Genomic DNA, 17,704 nt, shown 5'->3' with positions numbered 1-17,704 from the left:
TCTTTCATGAATTGGAACTCTAACAGCTAGAAGAGTGAATGGTCATTATTTAGTTTTAAACACACCAGCCGGACCAGAGGATCTCTCTGCTTTACAAAACACCTGAACAGCATCAAATCATTTTTCACCATCAGGCGAATGCAGAAATGACTCTCCAAAAATGACAACCTCAGTTCCAGGTGTAAAATTGCAGAATAAGTTAATTATGAGCTATGGGTTCCTCCAGGGGTTATGAGAAAAGATGTGGTAGGAAATAAAAGCTACTTGCTGTCAGAACGCCGCATTGAACCATTTGTGTCTGGAGGCGCAGACTTACTGCACAGATTCTGAATCCCACGTGACTGTGGCAGTACCAGCAGTCTACTCTCTATCGCTGCGGGCCTGTGATTAAATCCAGCTCTGAAACATGTGATTGTACTACAAAGATGCCCTACTTTCACCGTGACCTTTCACTGGTATTAAACCAGTGTAAATATTAACGTACACGAGTCCCTGGATTCCTGAGAGCTTCCAGTCCTTGATAAAAACGTCTCCATTTACAAATTAATCTACAGACGGCAGATGTATGAATTCTTATGATTTTTCCGCCTTAGTTACAATTTGCCACGAGATTCTGCTGATAAAAGACAGAAAATACAGTTTACTACGACATGCCCACGTATAAAGTAGTGTTGTGGCAAAATCAGTTGTCCACTGCAGAAAGAAATCATGCAGACCAAGGAGCCAGGTTTCAAAAGGTTCAATCTTTATTTGCTCGAGCAGGCAAACTGAGACACACAGAGTTCATCTGAAGTTGTCTAAAAAATATAAATCTGACACCAAACTTTAATCAAGAAATCTCATGTTGTTTTTCACAGTGCCTGCCAATCAGGTTTCACATGATATCACTTTTTGCCAATCAGGTTTCGTTTTTTATAGCCGTCCCCTTTCTTGAGCTTGCGCTCACTGCAGTTATATTTCCGGACCATCATATGAGGATTTAATTGTGGCGAGCACCTTTTAGAATTTTTAAAAGAAAAACATATATATCATGGTGTACCCTTCAAAAACCTTTTAGCAGTTAGATATATTTCATTATGTCATCCTCTTTACCAGATATCTTTCTTGGGCTTATCAGACGGTTTATGACTTACTACAGTTTTACGGTTTAATGTAACAATGAGCTCATGGTTAAGTGTAATAGTGTGAAACCCAGTGCCTGTGAGTTTGTTATAATGTTATAATGAACAAACCAGTGTTTGTGACTTTATGCAATAAATTAAATGATGCACAAACTTATGTCTACAAAAGTGTGTGTGTTGTACATTCAGGTGCCTGGTGCTCAAGCCATGATGCCCATAGCCTATATTATATCAAAGGAATACATGAAACCTACTGAATGTATCTTTTTATATAAGAAAACCCAATACAATAATAGAAATACCACCATAGTAGCAATGCAATCTGTGTACTGTGAATTATACAATAGTGTATTATTATGCATTATAAATCTTCCCTTATCTCCTAGAAAGCGGAAATCGCTGTGGCCCCTTTAACAATAACCCTGGTCCGGGAGGAGGTGATCGATTTCTCCAAGCCCTTTATGAGTCTGGGCATCTCTATTATGATCAAGAAACCGCAGAAGTCCAAACCGGGCGTCTTCTCCTTCCTGGACCCGCTGGCCTACGAGATCTGGATGTGCATCGTGTTCGCCTACATCGGCGTGAGCGTGGTGCTCTTCCTGGTCAGCCGCTTCAGCCCGTACGAGTGGCACACCGAAGAACCCGAGGAAGGGTCCGACGGTCCGCCAAGCGACCAGCCCCCCAACGAGTTCGGCATCTTCAACAGTCTCTGGTTCTCACTGGGTGCCTTCATGCAGCAAGGATGTGACTTCACCCCACGGTAAGAAACGTGTGTTAAATGTTTCAGATGGGCACATGTCAAGTCTGTTTACATTCAGACTGATGCATATTGCACAAAAAATGTAAAGACTTTCTGACTCCATTCAACATGCACCCAGTCTTTTACATTTTATTTTACTGTGGTATTGTAAATGTTTGCCAGGCCATTATTATGCTATCCCACTCATACTTACAAAACTAACTCTTATAGGTTGTGTCGGAAATCACCAAACTCAAATGTGCATCTTTGAAAAAACTTTGATTAATTCTCAGTACTGTTGACAGATAAGCACGTTCACGCTACACCGATGCATCCGCTTTACTGTGAATAATGTGTGTTTTCCACCGCACATCAAAAGTTTAACAACATCTCTAAAAGGTCTTTTGTGCTCTCGGGTAATGCACAGCCCAGCGATGTAAGTGAAACAGCTATTTTCTCTTCTGTGACAGGTCTAAGGTGGAAAACGGATCATTCCTGCGCTTTGTCCGCGCTAACCTCGGGCTCCTCCGCAAGCTCCGGCACAAAATTGAAATTCCATTTACGTTCTGTAAACCTGGGCTCGCTGTTCAGCTGCCTCTGAGACGAACATTAAACATTCATATTCGAAGCGGCGTGGCAGAAAATCGCACTTTATTTTTAGAATATTTATAAGAATATAGCATTTTATTATTGATAGCAAGAGAATGCAATGCGATGAAAAATTAACAGCCAGTGTCTAGGGAAAAGCTGGGCCACTGAGATGCACAGAACACGGACACAAAAACGAAACAACCAACAGTAGAGAGAGAAAAGATCTCTGCGTATGGTGTTGCTTTGGGTGTAGCTGTGAATCTTTGAGCTCCTCAAGGATCACGCCGAACAAAATGAAATGGCAGCAGTTCTATCACAACAGAAGTTGTTTTCACGCCCGTTTCTTATGAAACATTTAAGTTGTCCTCTCAAGGCTATGTGGCCTGTGCGTGTGTCGTTACACAGGAATGAAACTTCTGTATGTCTTTTAATGCGAGACACAACAGCCCAGCAGCCAGCTAGAAATGATCCCGAACCCTTCAGTAACCACACAGCATCGCCCTGATGAACGCCCATAACACCCTAACATTATAACGTCGGCCAACCGACCGCTCGGCCTTCCTATAGACAATATAGAATCGTTGTTTCCGCCATAAAATAATCAAATAAAATCACAAACATTTGTTAAAATGAACAAATGACTACTTTTATAAATATGAAAGAATATTTCAAACATAGAGCTTCAGAAATAAATGAAGAGTCCACTTCAGTTTTGCTTTTGTATTGAGGCGATTTCAGTCCAGTCAGTGTCTGTTGAATTGCAGCAAGAAGGCAAAGCATCATCCATATTCCATGTTTTCATTTTCGAACTGATCCTAAAATACATGTCAAACATTAGTATTTAGTATGTCATGGTTGCAAGATCTGCAAACATTGCATCTTTTTAGATTTTGACCAGTTTGTCCCGCTTCATTTGTTTGCAAAATTAAAGACATTTTTTTTTGTGGGGGGCTTTTTACTTTTATCCATATAGGACAGTGGAGGCAGACAGGAACATGAGGGTATGGAATCGGGACATGACCCACTGACACTTAAGACAATATATTTAATTGGAATTTGGGACAGATTGTGGGACTAGTTCACAGATTGAAACAAAAATCATAATTTTACTTAGAAAATCCAGAAAAAAATGTTAAATCATTTTGTCTCTTTTTTTCCTAAGGTTGTGTGTGTGTGGCTGTGCACTTGTTGTCTGTGTGAGACACGTCATTTATTTCAAGGTGTATATGCCTCATCTGTGAGTTTTCACCTACAGTTCTTACACGTACGCAAACACACACACACACAGAGAGCGATAAGCAGGTCATATGAGTGCTTTGCTGTGAGGTTAATGGTGTCAGAAGCATTTCGATCTTCAGAAACACTAGCGCTGGCATTAGCATTAGCCCAGTCAGCAGCTCTCTGCATTAAAGGACATTATAGATGACACACACACACGTCTTCATCATACATTACTCAGGAAACATGAAGGTAGATGGAACGCTTTTAAAATAACTGCACTCACATACACTTCTTAAAGGAACATTAGACATTCCCTTTGTGACGCTTCATGCACTAGTCTTCTACAGTTACATCCAACATGATGACAGAAAGAAGATTCCTTCAAATTTAAGATCCCTTGATCATTTCCCACTAAATATTCTGTTTCTACAACATGTTTTTACAATTTAAATGACTAAAAAAGTATACGTACATCTCCACATTCTGGACTTATTTGTTATTTGAATTTACCACAGATTTAATAAGATGTCCACTGAAGTGCACCGTGTTTGAGTGTAAATAGAGGCAGAAATGTTTGTCCCTTCCATCTTCCATCTAATGTTTTTTCATATTCTCTCTGCCTCTCTCTCTCTCTTTCTCTCTACTTCTGTCTTTCTATGTCTCTCTTGTCTCATCTTCTCTTCATTGGCATCAGGACAGTGCATCAATATCCCTGCTGCAGTTTGAATTAGTCTGTCAGTAAGACAGAGAACGGCTCTTCTCAAACATACGATAACATTTTCCCTTCAGGAATCTCACGAAATCTCACAAAGCGCATCAGATGAAGTCTGTATACTACAATATCAAGCAATTCTATATATTCTTAATGGTGTATAAAAATCTAAACGGGAAGATTGCACTTTATAATAGCATAAAGTCTAATGATGACATAATGAGTTATTTGGTACATTACAGGGGGGCACGGTGGCTTAGTGGTTAGCACGTTCGCCTCACACCTCCAGGGTTGGAGGTTCGATTCCCGCCTCCGACTTGTGTGTGTGGAGTTTGCATGTTCTCCCCGTGCCTCGGGGGTTTCCTCCGGGTACTCCGGTTTCCTCCCCTGGTCCAAAGACATGCATGGTAGGTTGATTGGCATCTCTGGAAAAATTGTCCGTAGGGTGTGAGTGTGTGAGTGAATGAGTGAGTGTGTGTGCCCTGCGATGGGTTGGCACTCCATCCAGGGTGTATCCTGCCTTGATGCCCAAAGACTCCTGAGATAGGCGCAGGCTCCCCGTGACCCGAGGTAGTTCGGATAAGCGGTAGAAAATGGATGGATGGATGGATGGTACATTACATTCTTAAGCACAACCTGTCCTACCTGATCTCTTACATAACTATGTTTACAATTCAAAACCTTCAACATTTTGCATTGTAACTTCTGAAGCATTCTGGATGTTTTTGTAATGAATTTCATATAAAGACTTTTATTTATTCCAGAAGCGTGTTGGTTTGTGCTTATGATATAGAAGCGTGCGTGGAGCTGTAGTGAAGCTTCGGAAGACAGCGTATGATTAATGCAGCACGCACTGAGATCATTTCCTCCTAGAGGATTATTGCTCATAATCCTGTGATGCACACATTTATAATAGACTCCGGAAGAGAGGCTTCTGTATCATGACTGAGCACATCTCATTGTGTGTGTTAGTGTGTGTGTGTGTGTGTGTCTGTGTGCATGCGTGCTACCTCTGATGACTCATGTTTCCATGTTAGTATAACAACATATGTGTCTTGAATGTTAAAATGGGCGTTATACTTTGTATCCTTTAGTTCTACTGACATCATTTAAATCTGAAAAAATGTTATCCGGACACATAATATTATTATCAATTTGGACAAGTTTTGCACACAGACAGACAAACAATAATCTCTGTTTCTTCTGAAAATGAACAAATTCAATTTGAATATCCCGGCTTTGTGTAAATTGAAAAATCAACACAGTCTGATTGTCTATGCACTTAATTATTTGCTCTTCAGTTCTCACATCCAGCTGCTATTAACCAGGGAAGGGCAGACACATCAGCACAAAGGATACTCACATGTCAAAATTAATCACATACAGGCTCTCTCTCTCTCTCTCTTTTCACCTTCTACTCTTGTTACATATCTCCCTGATATAACACCTGTCTTTCATTCTGTCATTCTGTCAGAGCAGGATTGATTTGTGAGATTTGTGAGTTCTGCAGTCTTTCTGCAAACACCACGACAAAGGAATAATATCTGAGTTGTGAATTGAATCCGATGATAAAAAGGAAAGAACTGTTAAACAATACTAATACCACCAAACAGAAAGCAACTAGTTCTACAATCTCTGATGCGTTACTGCCTCTATTATGAACACAATTACTTTAAGTCAGTTCTTTTAATGAATCCGTCAAAAAGACAAGCTATTGGGTCTAACAAATGACCTGCTGAATTCGAGCGATTAATACATTAAAACCATGACTACACGTCCATCCATCCATCCATTTTCTACCGCTTATCCGAACTACCTCGGGTCACGGGGAGCCTGTGCCTATCTCAGGAGTCATCGGGCATCAAGGCAGGATACACCCTGGATGGAGTGCCAACCCATCGCAGGGCACACACACTCACTCATTTACTCACGCACTCACATCCTACGGACAATTTTTTCCAGAGATGCCAATCAACCTACCATACATGTCTTTGGACCAGGGGAGGAAACCGGAGTACCCGGAGGAAACCCCCGAGGCACGGGGAGAACATGCAAACTCCACACACACAAGTCGGAAGCGGGAATCGAACCCCCAACCTTGGAGGTGTGAGGCGAACGTGCTAACCACTAAGCCACCGTGCCCCCTATGACTACACGTAATTCAATAAAATAATGTTGCTGTAAAAAATCATGTTGTTACCATCACAACATTAAATGGAACAGAAAACACTGACAACCATACAGACTGAATAACAGCAGGGAGCAAGATTACGTCTCTGTTTTATGATCACGGTGAGTCCACCTGCTCATACTGCTCAGACAAGCAACATGCTCATACATAAACATACACAAAAAAAGGCGTGGAGAGGATGGCCTTATCTCATCTACCAACTACTCAACCCAATGAGAGAGAGGGAGAGAGAGACAGGGGATTTGTCCTTAATGCCCTCTCATCGGTAAAGGTATTATCCCAGCACATGATTCAAATGGCAGGGTCATTGTCTCTCTTTTTCAAAACCTCTGTGTCTGTTGTAAATAAATGGTGTACCTTTATAAACCATTTCAATGCCGTTCAAGTGGAACTTTAGTAAACAAGCACACCTTTACAGCACACTTTGTCCAAGTTCACAAAAAGAAGTACACATGAACATTCAGTGGGCTGACAAATACGACCACATCTTTTATATAGACTAAATGCAAATTAACAGGAAGGAAAATATGTTTATTAAGTAGGCTACTATGAATAGTTTAACGTGTCTTACACTGAGTTCGGCATTAGGATTACGTCACACGAGGAAAAAAACCTCAAAAAAACCTTTCTCGTGATCCATGCAGGAAAGTTCCTTGACGGTTTGGTGGATCAATGGATAAAAGCACCGGTCCGTAGACTCGTTTAACCGAATAACCTGAACTCGACAGGGGTCCGTGCCCCCTTCAGCACAGCTCTCCTTCGCCATTGGAAACAACAGTGAGGTTAAAGTTGAGTTTAACCTCCTCAATGGTCACTGAAATAACTGAAAAAATATTCATGAGGATCGCTGGTAGGGTGTTCAATGCAGTGTTTTTCTTGTTTGATAAGTAAATATAACTATGGTAGGTCGGCCATGCTGCGTAACAAACTTCAATAGCATAACGCACAGTCGTTCAGGAAAAGCCCATGGTTCTTTCACTTTTGATTATTCATATATCATACAAAACAAGTAACGGTACATACCTAAACAATTATAGTAGAAGAGTATGATCCTTCCAAGAGCTAATAAAACTTATGATACATTTAGTTTTAACTTTTAATACACTTCACATAAATACATTCAAACAAATCTGAAGTCGTATGTGGAATTAAAAATACTAGGCTAAACAAGTATTAAAATGATCTATGTAGAACATTCTCAGTCATTAAAAAAAACTAACAAATACAACTATGTCTTATATTAAAGTGAGTTTGGTTTAAATGGACCAATGGCATTGTTTTCCACAAAGAGAGCAAATAAGAAACAATCCGTTTGGCTTGACATTTAATTCTGCAATTCAGTTTCATAAAATTTTGCATGCAGTGCTCATTAGAGTTTTGTGATATGGTTTATTTGTATGTTTCTCATAGCATTCAGTTGTACTTATATTAGATAAAGCATATACATTATGTCTTGGATTTTACTGTAATTAAATTTTGCATGAATCTGTGTGTTCTGCTATTCCTATTGATAACCCCTGATCGGCGTAGCTTGTTATGTGCTTCAGAAAAGAAATGCAGTGTTTTAATGAGATCTACTGGGTTTCTGTTTAAATTGGTCTCAAAGACACGCTGCGGGTGTATAAGCCTATAATGAAGGTTCTGTCAGCTCTGTCAGAAAATCTTTATATTGTAGAAATGCCACCATTATGCAAAAGGACACCAGAGACCGTTTCTTATTTTATATTGATAAATATGTTGTTTTAAAGTCTTTCAGGTTATAGGAGTGATCGATTGTTACAGAAACGCTGTGAATAAATGTGTTCTGAAGTTATGTTTGTCTATCAGTGGAATAGAAGCAGATTTTCATGTTGAATAACATTTCCGTGTTTTACAAACAACGTTTAAATCTCACGCTGAGATGTTTCCTTTTGAAATATGATTTGTTAAACATGCATTTTGTCAGGTTTTTTTTTGAAAATCTCTCTCTGTTTATCTCTCTCGCTGTCAGGTCTCTGTCTGGACGAATAGTTGGAGGAGTTTGGTGGTTCTTCACTCTGATCATCATCTCCTCCTACACGGCAAACCTGGCCGCTTTCCTCACCGTGGAGAGGATGGTGTCACCTATCGAGAGTGCAGAAGATCTCGCCAAGCAGACAGAAATCGCATACGGAACCCTCGATTCCGGTTCCACTAAAGAATTCTTTAGGGTGAGGTTTTATCATTGTTTTTCTTACATTATATGCACACCTCAAAGAACACTAATTCAGACTGAAGATCTGTTCAAGGGCTGTGTGATGGTACAGATGTGTCTAAACCTGTATATTGTTATTGTGATATCAGATAACTCATACAGTGTATGAGATTTTGGGTCAAACTATCCACCCCTAATTTGATTTCTTTCTGGACATAAAACTAAGTATTGGGATCAGAGTTTGGTTTGAGGGTCCAACAGAAATGACTGGCATGGACATGCAGTTCAGCTGTCACAGTAATAGATCTGAGATTGAATCGGACTCCAAAGTAGAACAGAGTTAAACCTGCACTACCATCTACGTAGAGAACCTGTCTGCAGCCTGGCGAGGGAGTAAAGAAGCAATTTGCTCAGACTGCACGAAAGAGAGAGAGAGAGATGGAGGAGAAAGAGAAAGACAGACATGGGGATGAGAGACGGGTGATATGTGAGAGAAAGTGTTAATGAAATAAGCTCTTTCCCTCTGTTGTCAATGCATTTATTTTCTACTTCTCTATCAACCTGTCTCACTCTCTCCATTTTACTCTCTCAGTCTGTTTTTTTGAGCTTTCTCACTCTCTCCATCATACTTTCTCAGTCTGTTTTTAAGCTGTCTCGCACCCTTTCACCCTGTCTCACTCTCTACATCATACTATCTCAGTCTGTTTTTTAAGCTGTCTCACCCTCTTTCACCCTGTCTCACTCTCTGCATCATACTTTCTCAGTCTGTTTTTTAAGCTGTCTCACCCCCTTTCACCTTGTCTCAATCTCTCCATCATACTTTCTCAGTCTGTTTTTAAGCTGTCTCACCCCCTTTCACCTTGTCTCAATCTCTCCATCATACTTTCTCAGTCTGTTTTTAAGCTGTCTCGCACCCTTTCACCCTGTCTCACTCTCTACATCATACTTTCTCAGTCTGTTTTTAAGCTGTCTCGCACCCTTTCACCCTGTCTCACTCTCTCCATCATACTTTCTCAGTCTGTTTTTAAGCTGTCTCGCACCCTTTCACCCTGTCTCACTCTCTCCATCATACTTTCTCAGTCTGTTTTTTAAGCTGTCTCGCACCCTTTCACCCTGTCTCACTCTCTCCATCATACTTTCTCAGTCTGTTTTTTAAGCTGTCTCACCCCCTTTCACCCTGTCTCACTCTCTACATCATACTTTCTCAGTCTGTTTTTAAGCTGTCTCACCCCCTTTCACCCTGTCTCACTCTCTCCATCATACTTTCTCAGTCTGTTTTTTAAGCTGTCTCACCCTCTTTCACCCTGTCTCACTCTCTACATCATACTTTCTCAGTCTGTTTTTTAAGCTGTCTCACTCCCTTTCACCCTGTCTCACTCTCTACATCATACTTTCTCAGTCTGTTTTTAAGCTGTCTCGCACCCTTTCACCATGTCTCACTCTCTCCATCATACTTTCTCAGTCTGTTTTTAAGCTGTCTCACCTGCTTTCACCCGGTCTCAATCTCTCCAACATACTTTCTCAGTCTGTTTTTAAGCTGTCTCACCCCCTTTCACCCTGTCTCACTCTCTTCATCATACTTTCTCAGTCTGTTTTTTGAGCTGTCTCACCCCCTTTCACCATGTCTCACTCTCTCCATCATACTTTCTCAGTCTGTTTTTAAGCTGTCTCACCCCCTTTCACCATGTCTCACTCTCTACATCATACTTTCTCAGTCTGTTTTTAAGCTGTCTCGCACCCTTTCACCATGTCTCACTCTCTACATCATACTTTCTCAGTCTGTTTTTTAAGCTGTCTCACTCCCTTTCAGGCTGTCTCACTCTCTACATCATACTATCTCAGTCTGTTTTTTAAGCTGTCTCACCCTCTTTCACCCTGTCTCACTCTCTCCATCATACTTTCTCAGTCTGTTTTTTAAGCTGTCTCGCACCCTTTCACCCTGTCTCACTCTCTCCATCATACTTTCTCAGTCTGTTTTTAAGCTGTCTCGCACCCTTTCACCCTGTCTCACTCTCTCCATTATACTTTCTCAGTCTGTTTTTAAGCCGTCTCACCTGCTTTCACACTGTCTCACACTCTCCATCATACTTTCTCAGTCTGTTTTTTAAGCTGTCTCACCCCCTTTCACCCTGTCTCACTCTCTACATCATACTTTCTCAGTCTGTTTTTAAGCTGTCTCACCTGCTTTCACCCGGTCTCAATCTCTCCAACATACTTTCTCAGTCTGTTTTTAAGCTGTCTCACCCCCTTTCACCCTGTCTCACTCCCTTCATCATACTTTCTCAGTCTGTTTTTTGAGCTGTCTCACCCCCTTTCACCATGTCTCACTCTCTCCATCATACTTTCTCAGTCTGTTTTTAAGCTGTCTCACCCCCTTTCACCATGTCTCACTCTCTACATCATACTTTCTCAGTCTGTTTTTAAGCTGTCTCGCACCCTTTCACCATGTCTCACTCTCTACATCATACTTTCTCAGTCTGTTTTTTAAGCTGTCTCACTCCCTTTCAGCCTGTCTCACTCTCTACATCATACTATCTCAGTCTGTTTTTTAAGCTGTCTCACCCTCTTTCACCCTGTCTCACTCTCTCCATCATACTTTCTCAGTCTGTTTTTTAAGCTGTCTCGCACCCTTTCACCCTGTCTCACTCTCCCCATCATACTTTCTCAGTCTGTTTTTAAGCTGTCTCGCACCCTTTCACCCTGTCTCACTCTCTCCATTATACTTTCTCAGTCTGTTTTTAAGCCGTCTCACCTGATTTCACACTGTCTCACACTCTCCATCATACTTTCTCAGTCTGTTTTTTAAGCTGTCTCACCCCCTTTCACCCTGTCTCACTCTCTACATCATACTTTCTCAGTCTCTTTTTAAGCTGTCTCGCACCCTTTCACCCTGTCTCACTCTTTCACCCTGTCTCACTCTCTACATCATACTTTCTCAGTCTCTTTTTAAGCTGTCTCGCACCCTTTCACCCTGTCTCACTCTCTACATCATACTTTCTCAGTCTGTTTTTAAACTGTATCACTCCCTTTCACCCTGTCTCACTCTCTCCATCATACTTTCTCAGTCTGTTTTTAAGCTGTATCACTCCCTTTCACCTTGTCTCAATCTCTCCATCATACTTTCTCAGTCTGTTTTTAAGCTGTCTCGCACCCTTTCACCCTGTCTCACTCTCTCCATCATACTTTCTCAGTCTGTTTTTTAAGCTGTCTCGCACCCTTTCACCCTGTCTCACTCTCTCCATCATACTTTCTCAGTCTGTTTTTAAGCTGTCTCGCACCCTTTCACCCTGTCTCACTCTCTCCATCATACTTTCTCAGTCTGTTTTTTAAGCTGTCTCACCCCCTTTCACCTTGTCTCAATCTCTCCATCATACTTTCTCAGTCTGTTTTTAAGCTGTCTCGCACCCTTTCACCCTGTCTCACTCTCTCCATCATACTTTCTCAGTCTGTTTTTTAAGCTGTCTCGCACCCTTTCACCCTGTCTCACTCTCTCCATCATACTTTCTCAGTCTGTTTTTAAGCTGTCTCGCACCCTTTCACCCTGTCTCACTCTCTCCATCATACTTTCTCAGTCTGTTTTTTAAGCTGTCTCGCACCCTTTCACCCTGTCTCACTCTCTTCATTATACTTTCTCAGACTGTTTTTAAGCCGTCTCACCTGCTTTCACACTGTCTCACACTCTCCATCATACTTTCTCAGTCTGTTTTTTAAGCTGTCTCACCCCCTTTCACCCTGTCTCACTCTCTACATCATACTTTCTCAGTCTCTTTTTAAGCTGTCTCGCACCCTTTCACCCTGTCTCACTCTCTACATCATACTTTCTCAGTCTGTTTTTAAACTGTATCACTCCCTTTCACCCTGTCTCACTCTTTCCATCATACTTTCTCAGTCTGTTTTTAAGCTGTCTCGCAACCTTTCACACTGTCTTACTCTCTCCATCATACTTTCTCTGTCTGTTTTTAAGCTGTCTCGCAACCTTTCACACTGTCTTATTCTCTCCATCATACTTTCTCTGTCTGTTTTTAAGCTGTCTCGCACCCTTTCACCCTGTCTCACTCTCTACATCATACTTTCTCAGTCTGTTTTTTTAGCTGTCTCACCCCCTTTCACCCTGTCTCACTCTCTCCATCATACTTTCTCAGTCTGTTTTTTAAGCTGTCTCACCCTCTTTCACCCTGTCTCACTCTCTACATCATACTTTCTCAGTCTGTTTTTAAGCTGTCTCGCACCCTTTCACCATGTCTCACTCTCTACATCATACTTTCTCAGTCTGTTTTTTAAGCTGTCTCACTCCCTTTCAGCCTGTCTCACTCTCTACATCATACTATCTCAGTCTGTTTTTTAAGCTGTCTCACCCTCTTTCACCCTGTCTCACTCTCTCCATCATACTTTCTCAGTCTGTTTTTTAAGCTGTCTCACCCCCTTTCACCTTGTCTCAATCTCTCCATCATACTTTCTCAGTCTGTTTTTAAGCTGTCTCGCACCCTTTCACCCTGTCTCACTCTCTCCATCATACTTTCTCAGTCTGTTTTTTAAGCTGTCTCGCACCCTTTCACCCTGTCTCACTCTCTCCATCATACTTTCTCAGTCTGTTTTTTAAGCTGTCTCGCACCCTTTCACCCTGTCTCACTCTCTCCATCATACTTTCTCAGTCTGTTTTTTAAGCTGTCTCGCACCCTTTCACCCTGTCTCACTCTCTCCATTATACTTTCTCAGACTGTTTTTAAGCCGTCTCACCTGCTTTCACACTGTCTCACACTCTCCATCATACTTTCTCAGTCTGTTTTTTAAGCTGTCTCACCCCCTTTCACCCTGTCTCACTCTCTACATCATACTTTCTCAGTCTCTTTTTAAGCTGTCTCGCACCCTTTCACCCTGTCTCACTCTCTACATCATGCTTTCTCAGTCTGTTTTTAAACTGTATCACTCCCTTTCACCCTGTCTCACTCTTTCCATCATACTTTCTCAGTCTGTTTTTAAGCTGTCTCACTCCCTTTCACCCTGTCTCACTCTCTCCATCATACGTTCTCAGTCTGTTTTTTAGCTATCTCGCACCCTTTCACCCTGTCTCACTCTCTACATCATACTTTCTCTGTCTGTTTTTAAGCTGTCTCGCAACCTTTCACACTGTCTTACTCTCTCCATCATACTTTCTCAGTCTGTTTTTAAGCTGTCTTACCTGCTTTCACCCGGTCTCAATCTCTCCATCATACTTTCTCAGTCTGTTTTTAAGCTGTCTCACCCCCTTTCACCCTGTCTCACTCTCTACATCATACTTTCTCAGTCTGTTTTTAAGCTGTCTCACCCCCTTTCACCCTGTCTCACTCTCTCATTCATACTTTCTCAGTCTGTTTTTTATGCTGTCTCACCCCCTTTCACCCTGTCTCACTCTCTACATCATACTTTCCCAGTCTGTTTCTTTAGCTGTCTCACCCCCTTTCACCCTGTCTCACTCTCTACATCATACTTTCTCAGTCTGTCCCGCATCCTTTCACCCTGTAATGTTAGATTAGTAACTCAGGGAGTATGTAAATGTCAGTTCTGTTGTGTTTGGACGTGTGAGGTTTGTTTGTCATATGTTTTTCGTATCTGAGTGCTGGTTTGTTGAGAGTGTTTATTTGTCAGCGAATCTGATGTTTTATTTTTGAATATACCGCATAACAGCACCGAGCCTGAGACTGGTCGTGACAAACATTATAATAAGGGCAGCCGTCCGTCACGGTCCATTGCCTGTCTCTCACACGCTGCCTTACACACACACACACGAACACACACTACACCTTCTGTGTAATGCAAGCCAGTGTATAAAAGCCAAGTACAATAAACACTTCAGAAGACAATCACATCAGCTGTCAATACACAAACCTTTCATTTCACACAGATTACAATCATCTGTATTCACAGTACGGCACACTTCAGGGCTCACTACATCCAAGCACTGTGTAGCACACTTCATCAACGATTATATGGTCAATTTTGTTGCACTGTTTAATACAGGTCTCAGTTTTTTTATCTCCCATATGTGTTTATCTCTAACTATGAATAAAGCTATAAATTGTAAATACTAAATGTATTCTGATTTTACACAGAGGTCACAAAAAAATCCAGATTTTTCTGTTTTAACGTATGTTTTACTGCCCATGCACCCTCTAGAGGTCAAAGATCGCAGTGTACGAAAAAATGTGGAGTTACATGAAGTCTGCCGAGCCCACCGTCTTCACCAAGACCACGGCCGAGGGCGTGGCCCGCGTGCGCAAGTCGAAGGGGAAGTACGCCTTCCTGCTGGAGTCGACCATGAACGAGTACACGGAGCAGCGCAAACCCTGCGACACCATGAAGGTCGGAGGGAATCTGGACTCCAAGGGATACGGGGTGGCCACACCCAAAGGATCGCAGTTAAGGTGGGTGGAGTATTATAACAACCAACCAATCACAGAGCTGTTATAGTATTCCACCTACCCTGCTGTGCTTCTCTGTCTCTCTCTCTTTTTCAATTTCTGTTCTTTCTTGCTCTCTTTCACTGTCACACTCAGTAGTCTCTGCAGAACGGTGATATCTTCATGTTCGCATTTTCAGGTGCTGTTGCCACAGTTATGAAAAGAAAACCCGGGTCAGGAACTTCATTTTATGCGCAAATTTGGGGGTCACATAAAACGTTTAACATACACACCACATACGGGAGAAAGAAAATATTAGATTTCAATCGTTTTCAGACTTTTGATGATCTCCTGTTTATATCCTAGAGTTGGATGGCTTTATGGTTTTAACTCTGTTCTTTAGTTAAATAAAAGGCATGTTCACAGTTTTAACACATGTATATTTTGATACAAAAGCACCTGTATACCATAAGATATCACCGTTTAAAACTGTCACAGAGAGTCCTGTGTGTCTGTTTTTACTTTGTTTTTCCTCCGCAGAAGCAGCACACAGGTAACTGTTGCACGAATTGCCCAATATTTATATTTGTCAATACTTATTTTCTCTTTTATTTTTTGCATACACTTCCATCATTCTTCCAGCATGTATTGGATAACCAACCAGCCAAACATTTTTTTGCATACGAAAGTATTCATCACTAACAATCCAATCTTTCAGTTTTCTATTCTTAAAGACAACATGAAACTGATCATATTAATTGACCATAATTGTGCATAATTCTAAAGAAAACAAATGGTTTCAGTGGTTTATTAAACTACATTGACTTCTAAACCCATATCTCTGCAAATGTAACCAATGCCATGTGGGTGGAAAAAATAATATCTAATAATAAAATCGAAGCCATCTACAATCTTTACGGATAAAATAGAGCCATATTCTGCATTATTTCCCATTTAATATTCTGTTTCACAAGAGTATAAAAGTCAAATGTGTTGAGAATTGTTTCATTTTGTCTTTAATCTGATATAAAGTTTAAATGCATTTTGACAGCTCTGAAATCTGTGTTCTTTTAATGAGTATTCTGATCTGTGGTCAGTTTCGGACCTGTGTGGACTTTCAATCCGACCACCAGGTGTTGTGATGCCATCTGTCCCTCCAAACTCACACCAATAGACCTTTTCTCCCATGTGAGACAAGACAACAAGAGCAAACAAAGATTTAAACATGGGATTTCAAAATCACATGCATTTAATGCTTATAACAATATTGATTGTTCTGTCTATTGATGACATTTGACTGTAAATGTTTAAGTATATCCCCAATACCTCAATCTCAAAAATATGAATGTTATACAATGTACACTAATTGTGCTGAACATAAATTCACACCGCAATTTAACACCCTCGGAGAAGAAATTGAGATGATGCTGAGATGTCAGATTTAAGACGCAGCACACAGTCTCCACACAGAAATGAAAACTGCTCAGTGACTATGTTCGAGTGGAGTACTGCTGTACCATGTAGTGCACACTGTGCACAGAAACTGCACTGCATACTTCCTGCTGCTTTTTACAAATCAACAGTACCCAGTATTGTTTAACATTGGCAAATCTAATATGTCATCCAGATACTACATAAAAGGTAAATTGACACATACTGCATACTGATAAACAACACAAGTAGCATGAAGTATGCTCTTTGAAACAGAAATAATTGTCCTAAAACAGGTGTTAAAACATGTCATTTACGTTTCATGTCAATCTCAGATGATTTTCTTTGATCATTGGATAGCCCTACTGCCTGTGGTAACACAAGGGTATCTCTCTCTCTCTCTCTCTCTCTCATTTCTGTCTCTTATCTATTCTCTCTGATGTCAGTCAGACAGTTAGATCTCCACTACCGATTACTGAAATGGAGTTGTGAAATCATTCTTCTGAACAATACAAGAAATATGAATTTGCTTTAATCTACCATTTAAATATCTGTCAGATTTGTTACAGTCTTGGAAAGGATACAAAATGTCTCAGCCTGACGTCAAATGTAAAATTCCTAAAGCAGAATTGAGTTAGAGAGCGTTTCAGAGGAAATTCAGTCCACAAACACATACAGACTACTGTGAAAGAAAGAAGATCAAAGCTGTTGTGTGTTTTGAGAGATCCTCATCACAACAGAGAGAGAGAGGTTTAAGTGAACACACACACGTATTTCTGCCTCCAGTAAGTGAGACATACTGTATAGTGTCTCTGTTCCAAATTTTACCTAGACAGCATCAAAGACACGCTCTGAATGTGTTATGAATCGGTCACTTTAGGAAACAGTAAACAGGTTTGAACAGAGCTGAAAATACAAGCCATTTCAATGCATAATGGTCAAAGCATGTACAGAGAGAGAGCGAGTGTAAGTGCTCTATTAAATACAATCCTTTTGTTGTGGCTCTTGAAAGCCTTTTAATAAATTAAAGAGAGCGTTAGACCTCCATTTGCCCAGACAGACAATATATATTTTTTACTTTGTTAAAGGTCCAATGTGTAATTTTTTTGGAGGGTCTCTTGACAGAAATGTGATATAATATAAATAAC

The 17,704-nt window shown here is 40.8% G+C and overlaps 1 protein-coding gene across 3 annotated transcripts in view; it reads left to right on the top strand.

Annotated features, from left to right (window-relative positions):
• gria4a (glutamate receptor, ionotropic, AMPA 4a) overlaps positions 1-17,704 on the top strand; it is a 66,400-nt gene that overhangs the window by 42,783 nt on the left and 5,913 nt on the right. For all 3 annotated transcript variants that reach the window (XR_008907463.1, XM_056756439.1, XM_056756438.1), the window contains exons 12-14: positions 1,508-1,881; positions 8,566-8,764; positions 14,902-15,149. Coding sequence is in view for 2 of the 3 variants with exons in the window: in XM_056756439.1 (XP_056612417.1) it covers positions 1,508-1,881; positions 8,566-8,764; positions 14,902-15,149 (821 nt within the window). In the remaining variant the exon portion in view is untranslated. The remainder of the gene's footprint in view (positions 1-1,507; positions 1,882-8,565; positions 8,765-14,901; positions 15,150-17,704) is intronic.

Source organism: Triplophysa dalaica, chromosome 9, assembly GCF_015846415.1.
Source record: "Triplophysa dalaica isolate WHDGS20190420 chromosome 9, ASM1584641v1, whole genome shotgun sequence".
NCBI classification, from domain to species: Eukaryota; Metazoa; Chordata; class Actinopteri; order Cypriniformes; family Nemacheilidae; genus Triplophysa; species Triplophysa dalaica.
This window is presented reverse-complemented; position numbering and strand designations above follow the sequence as displayed.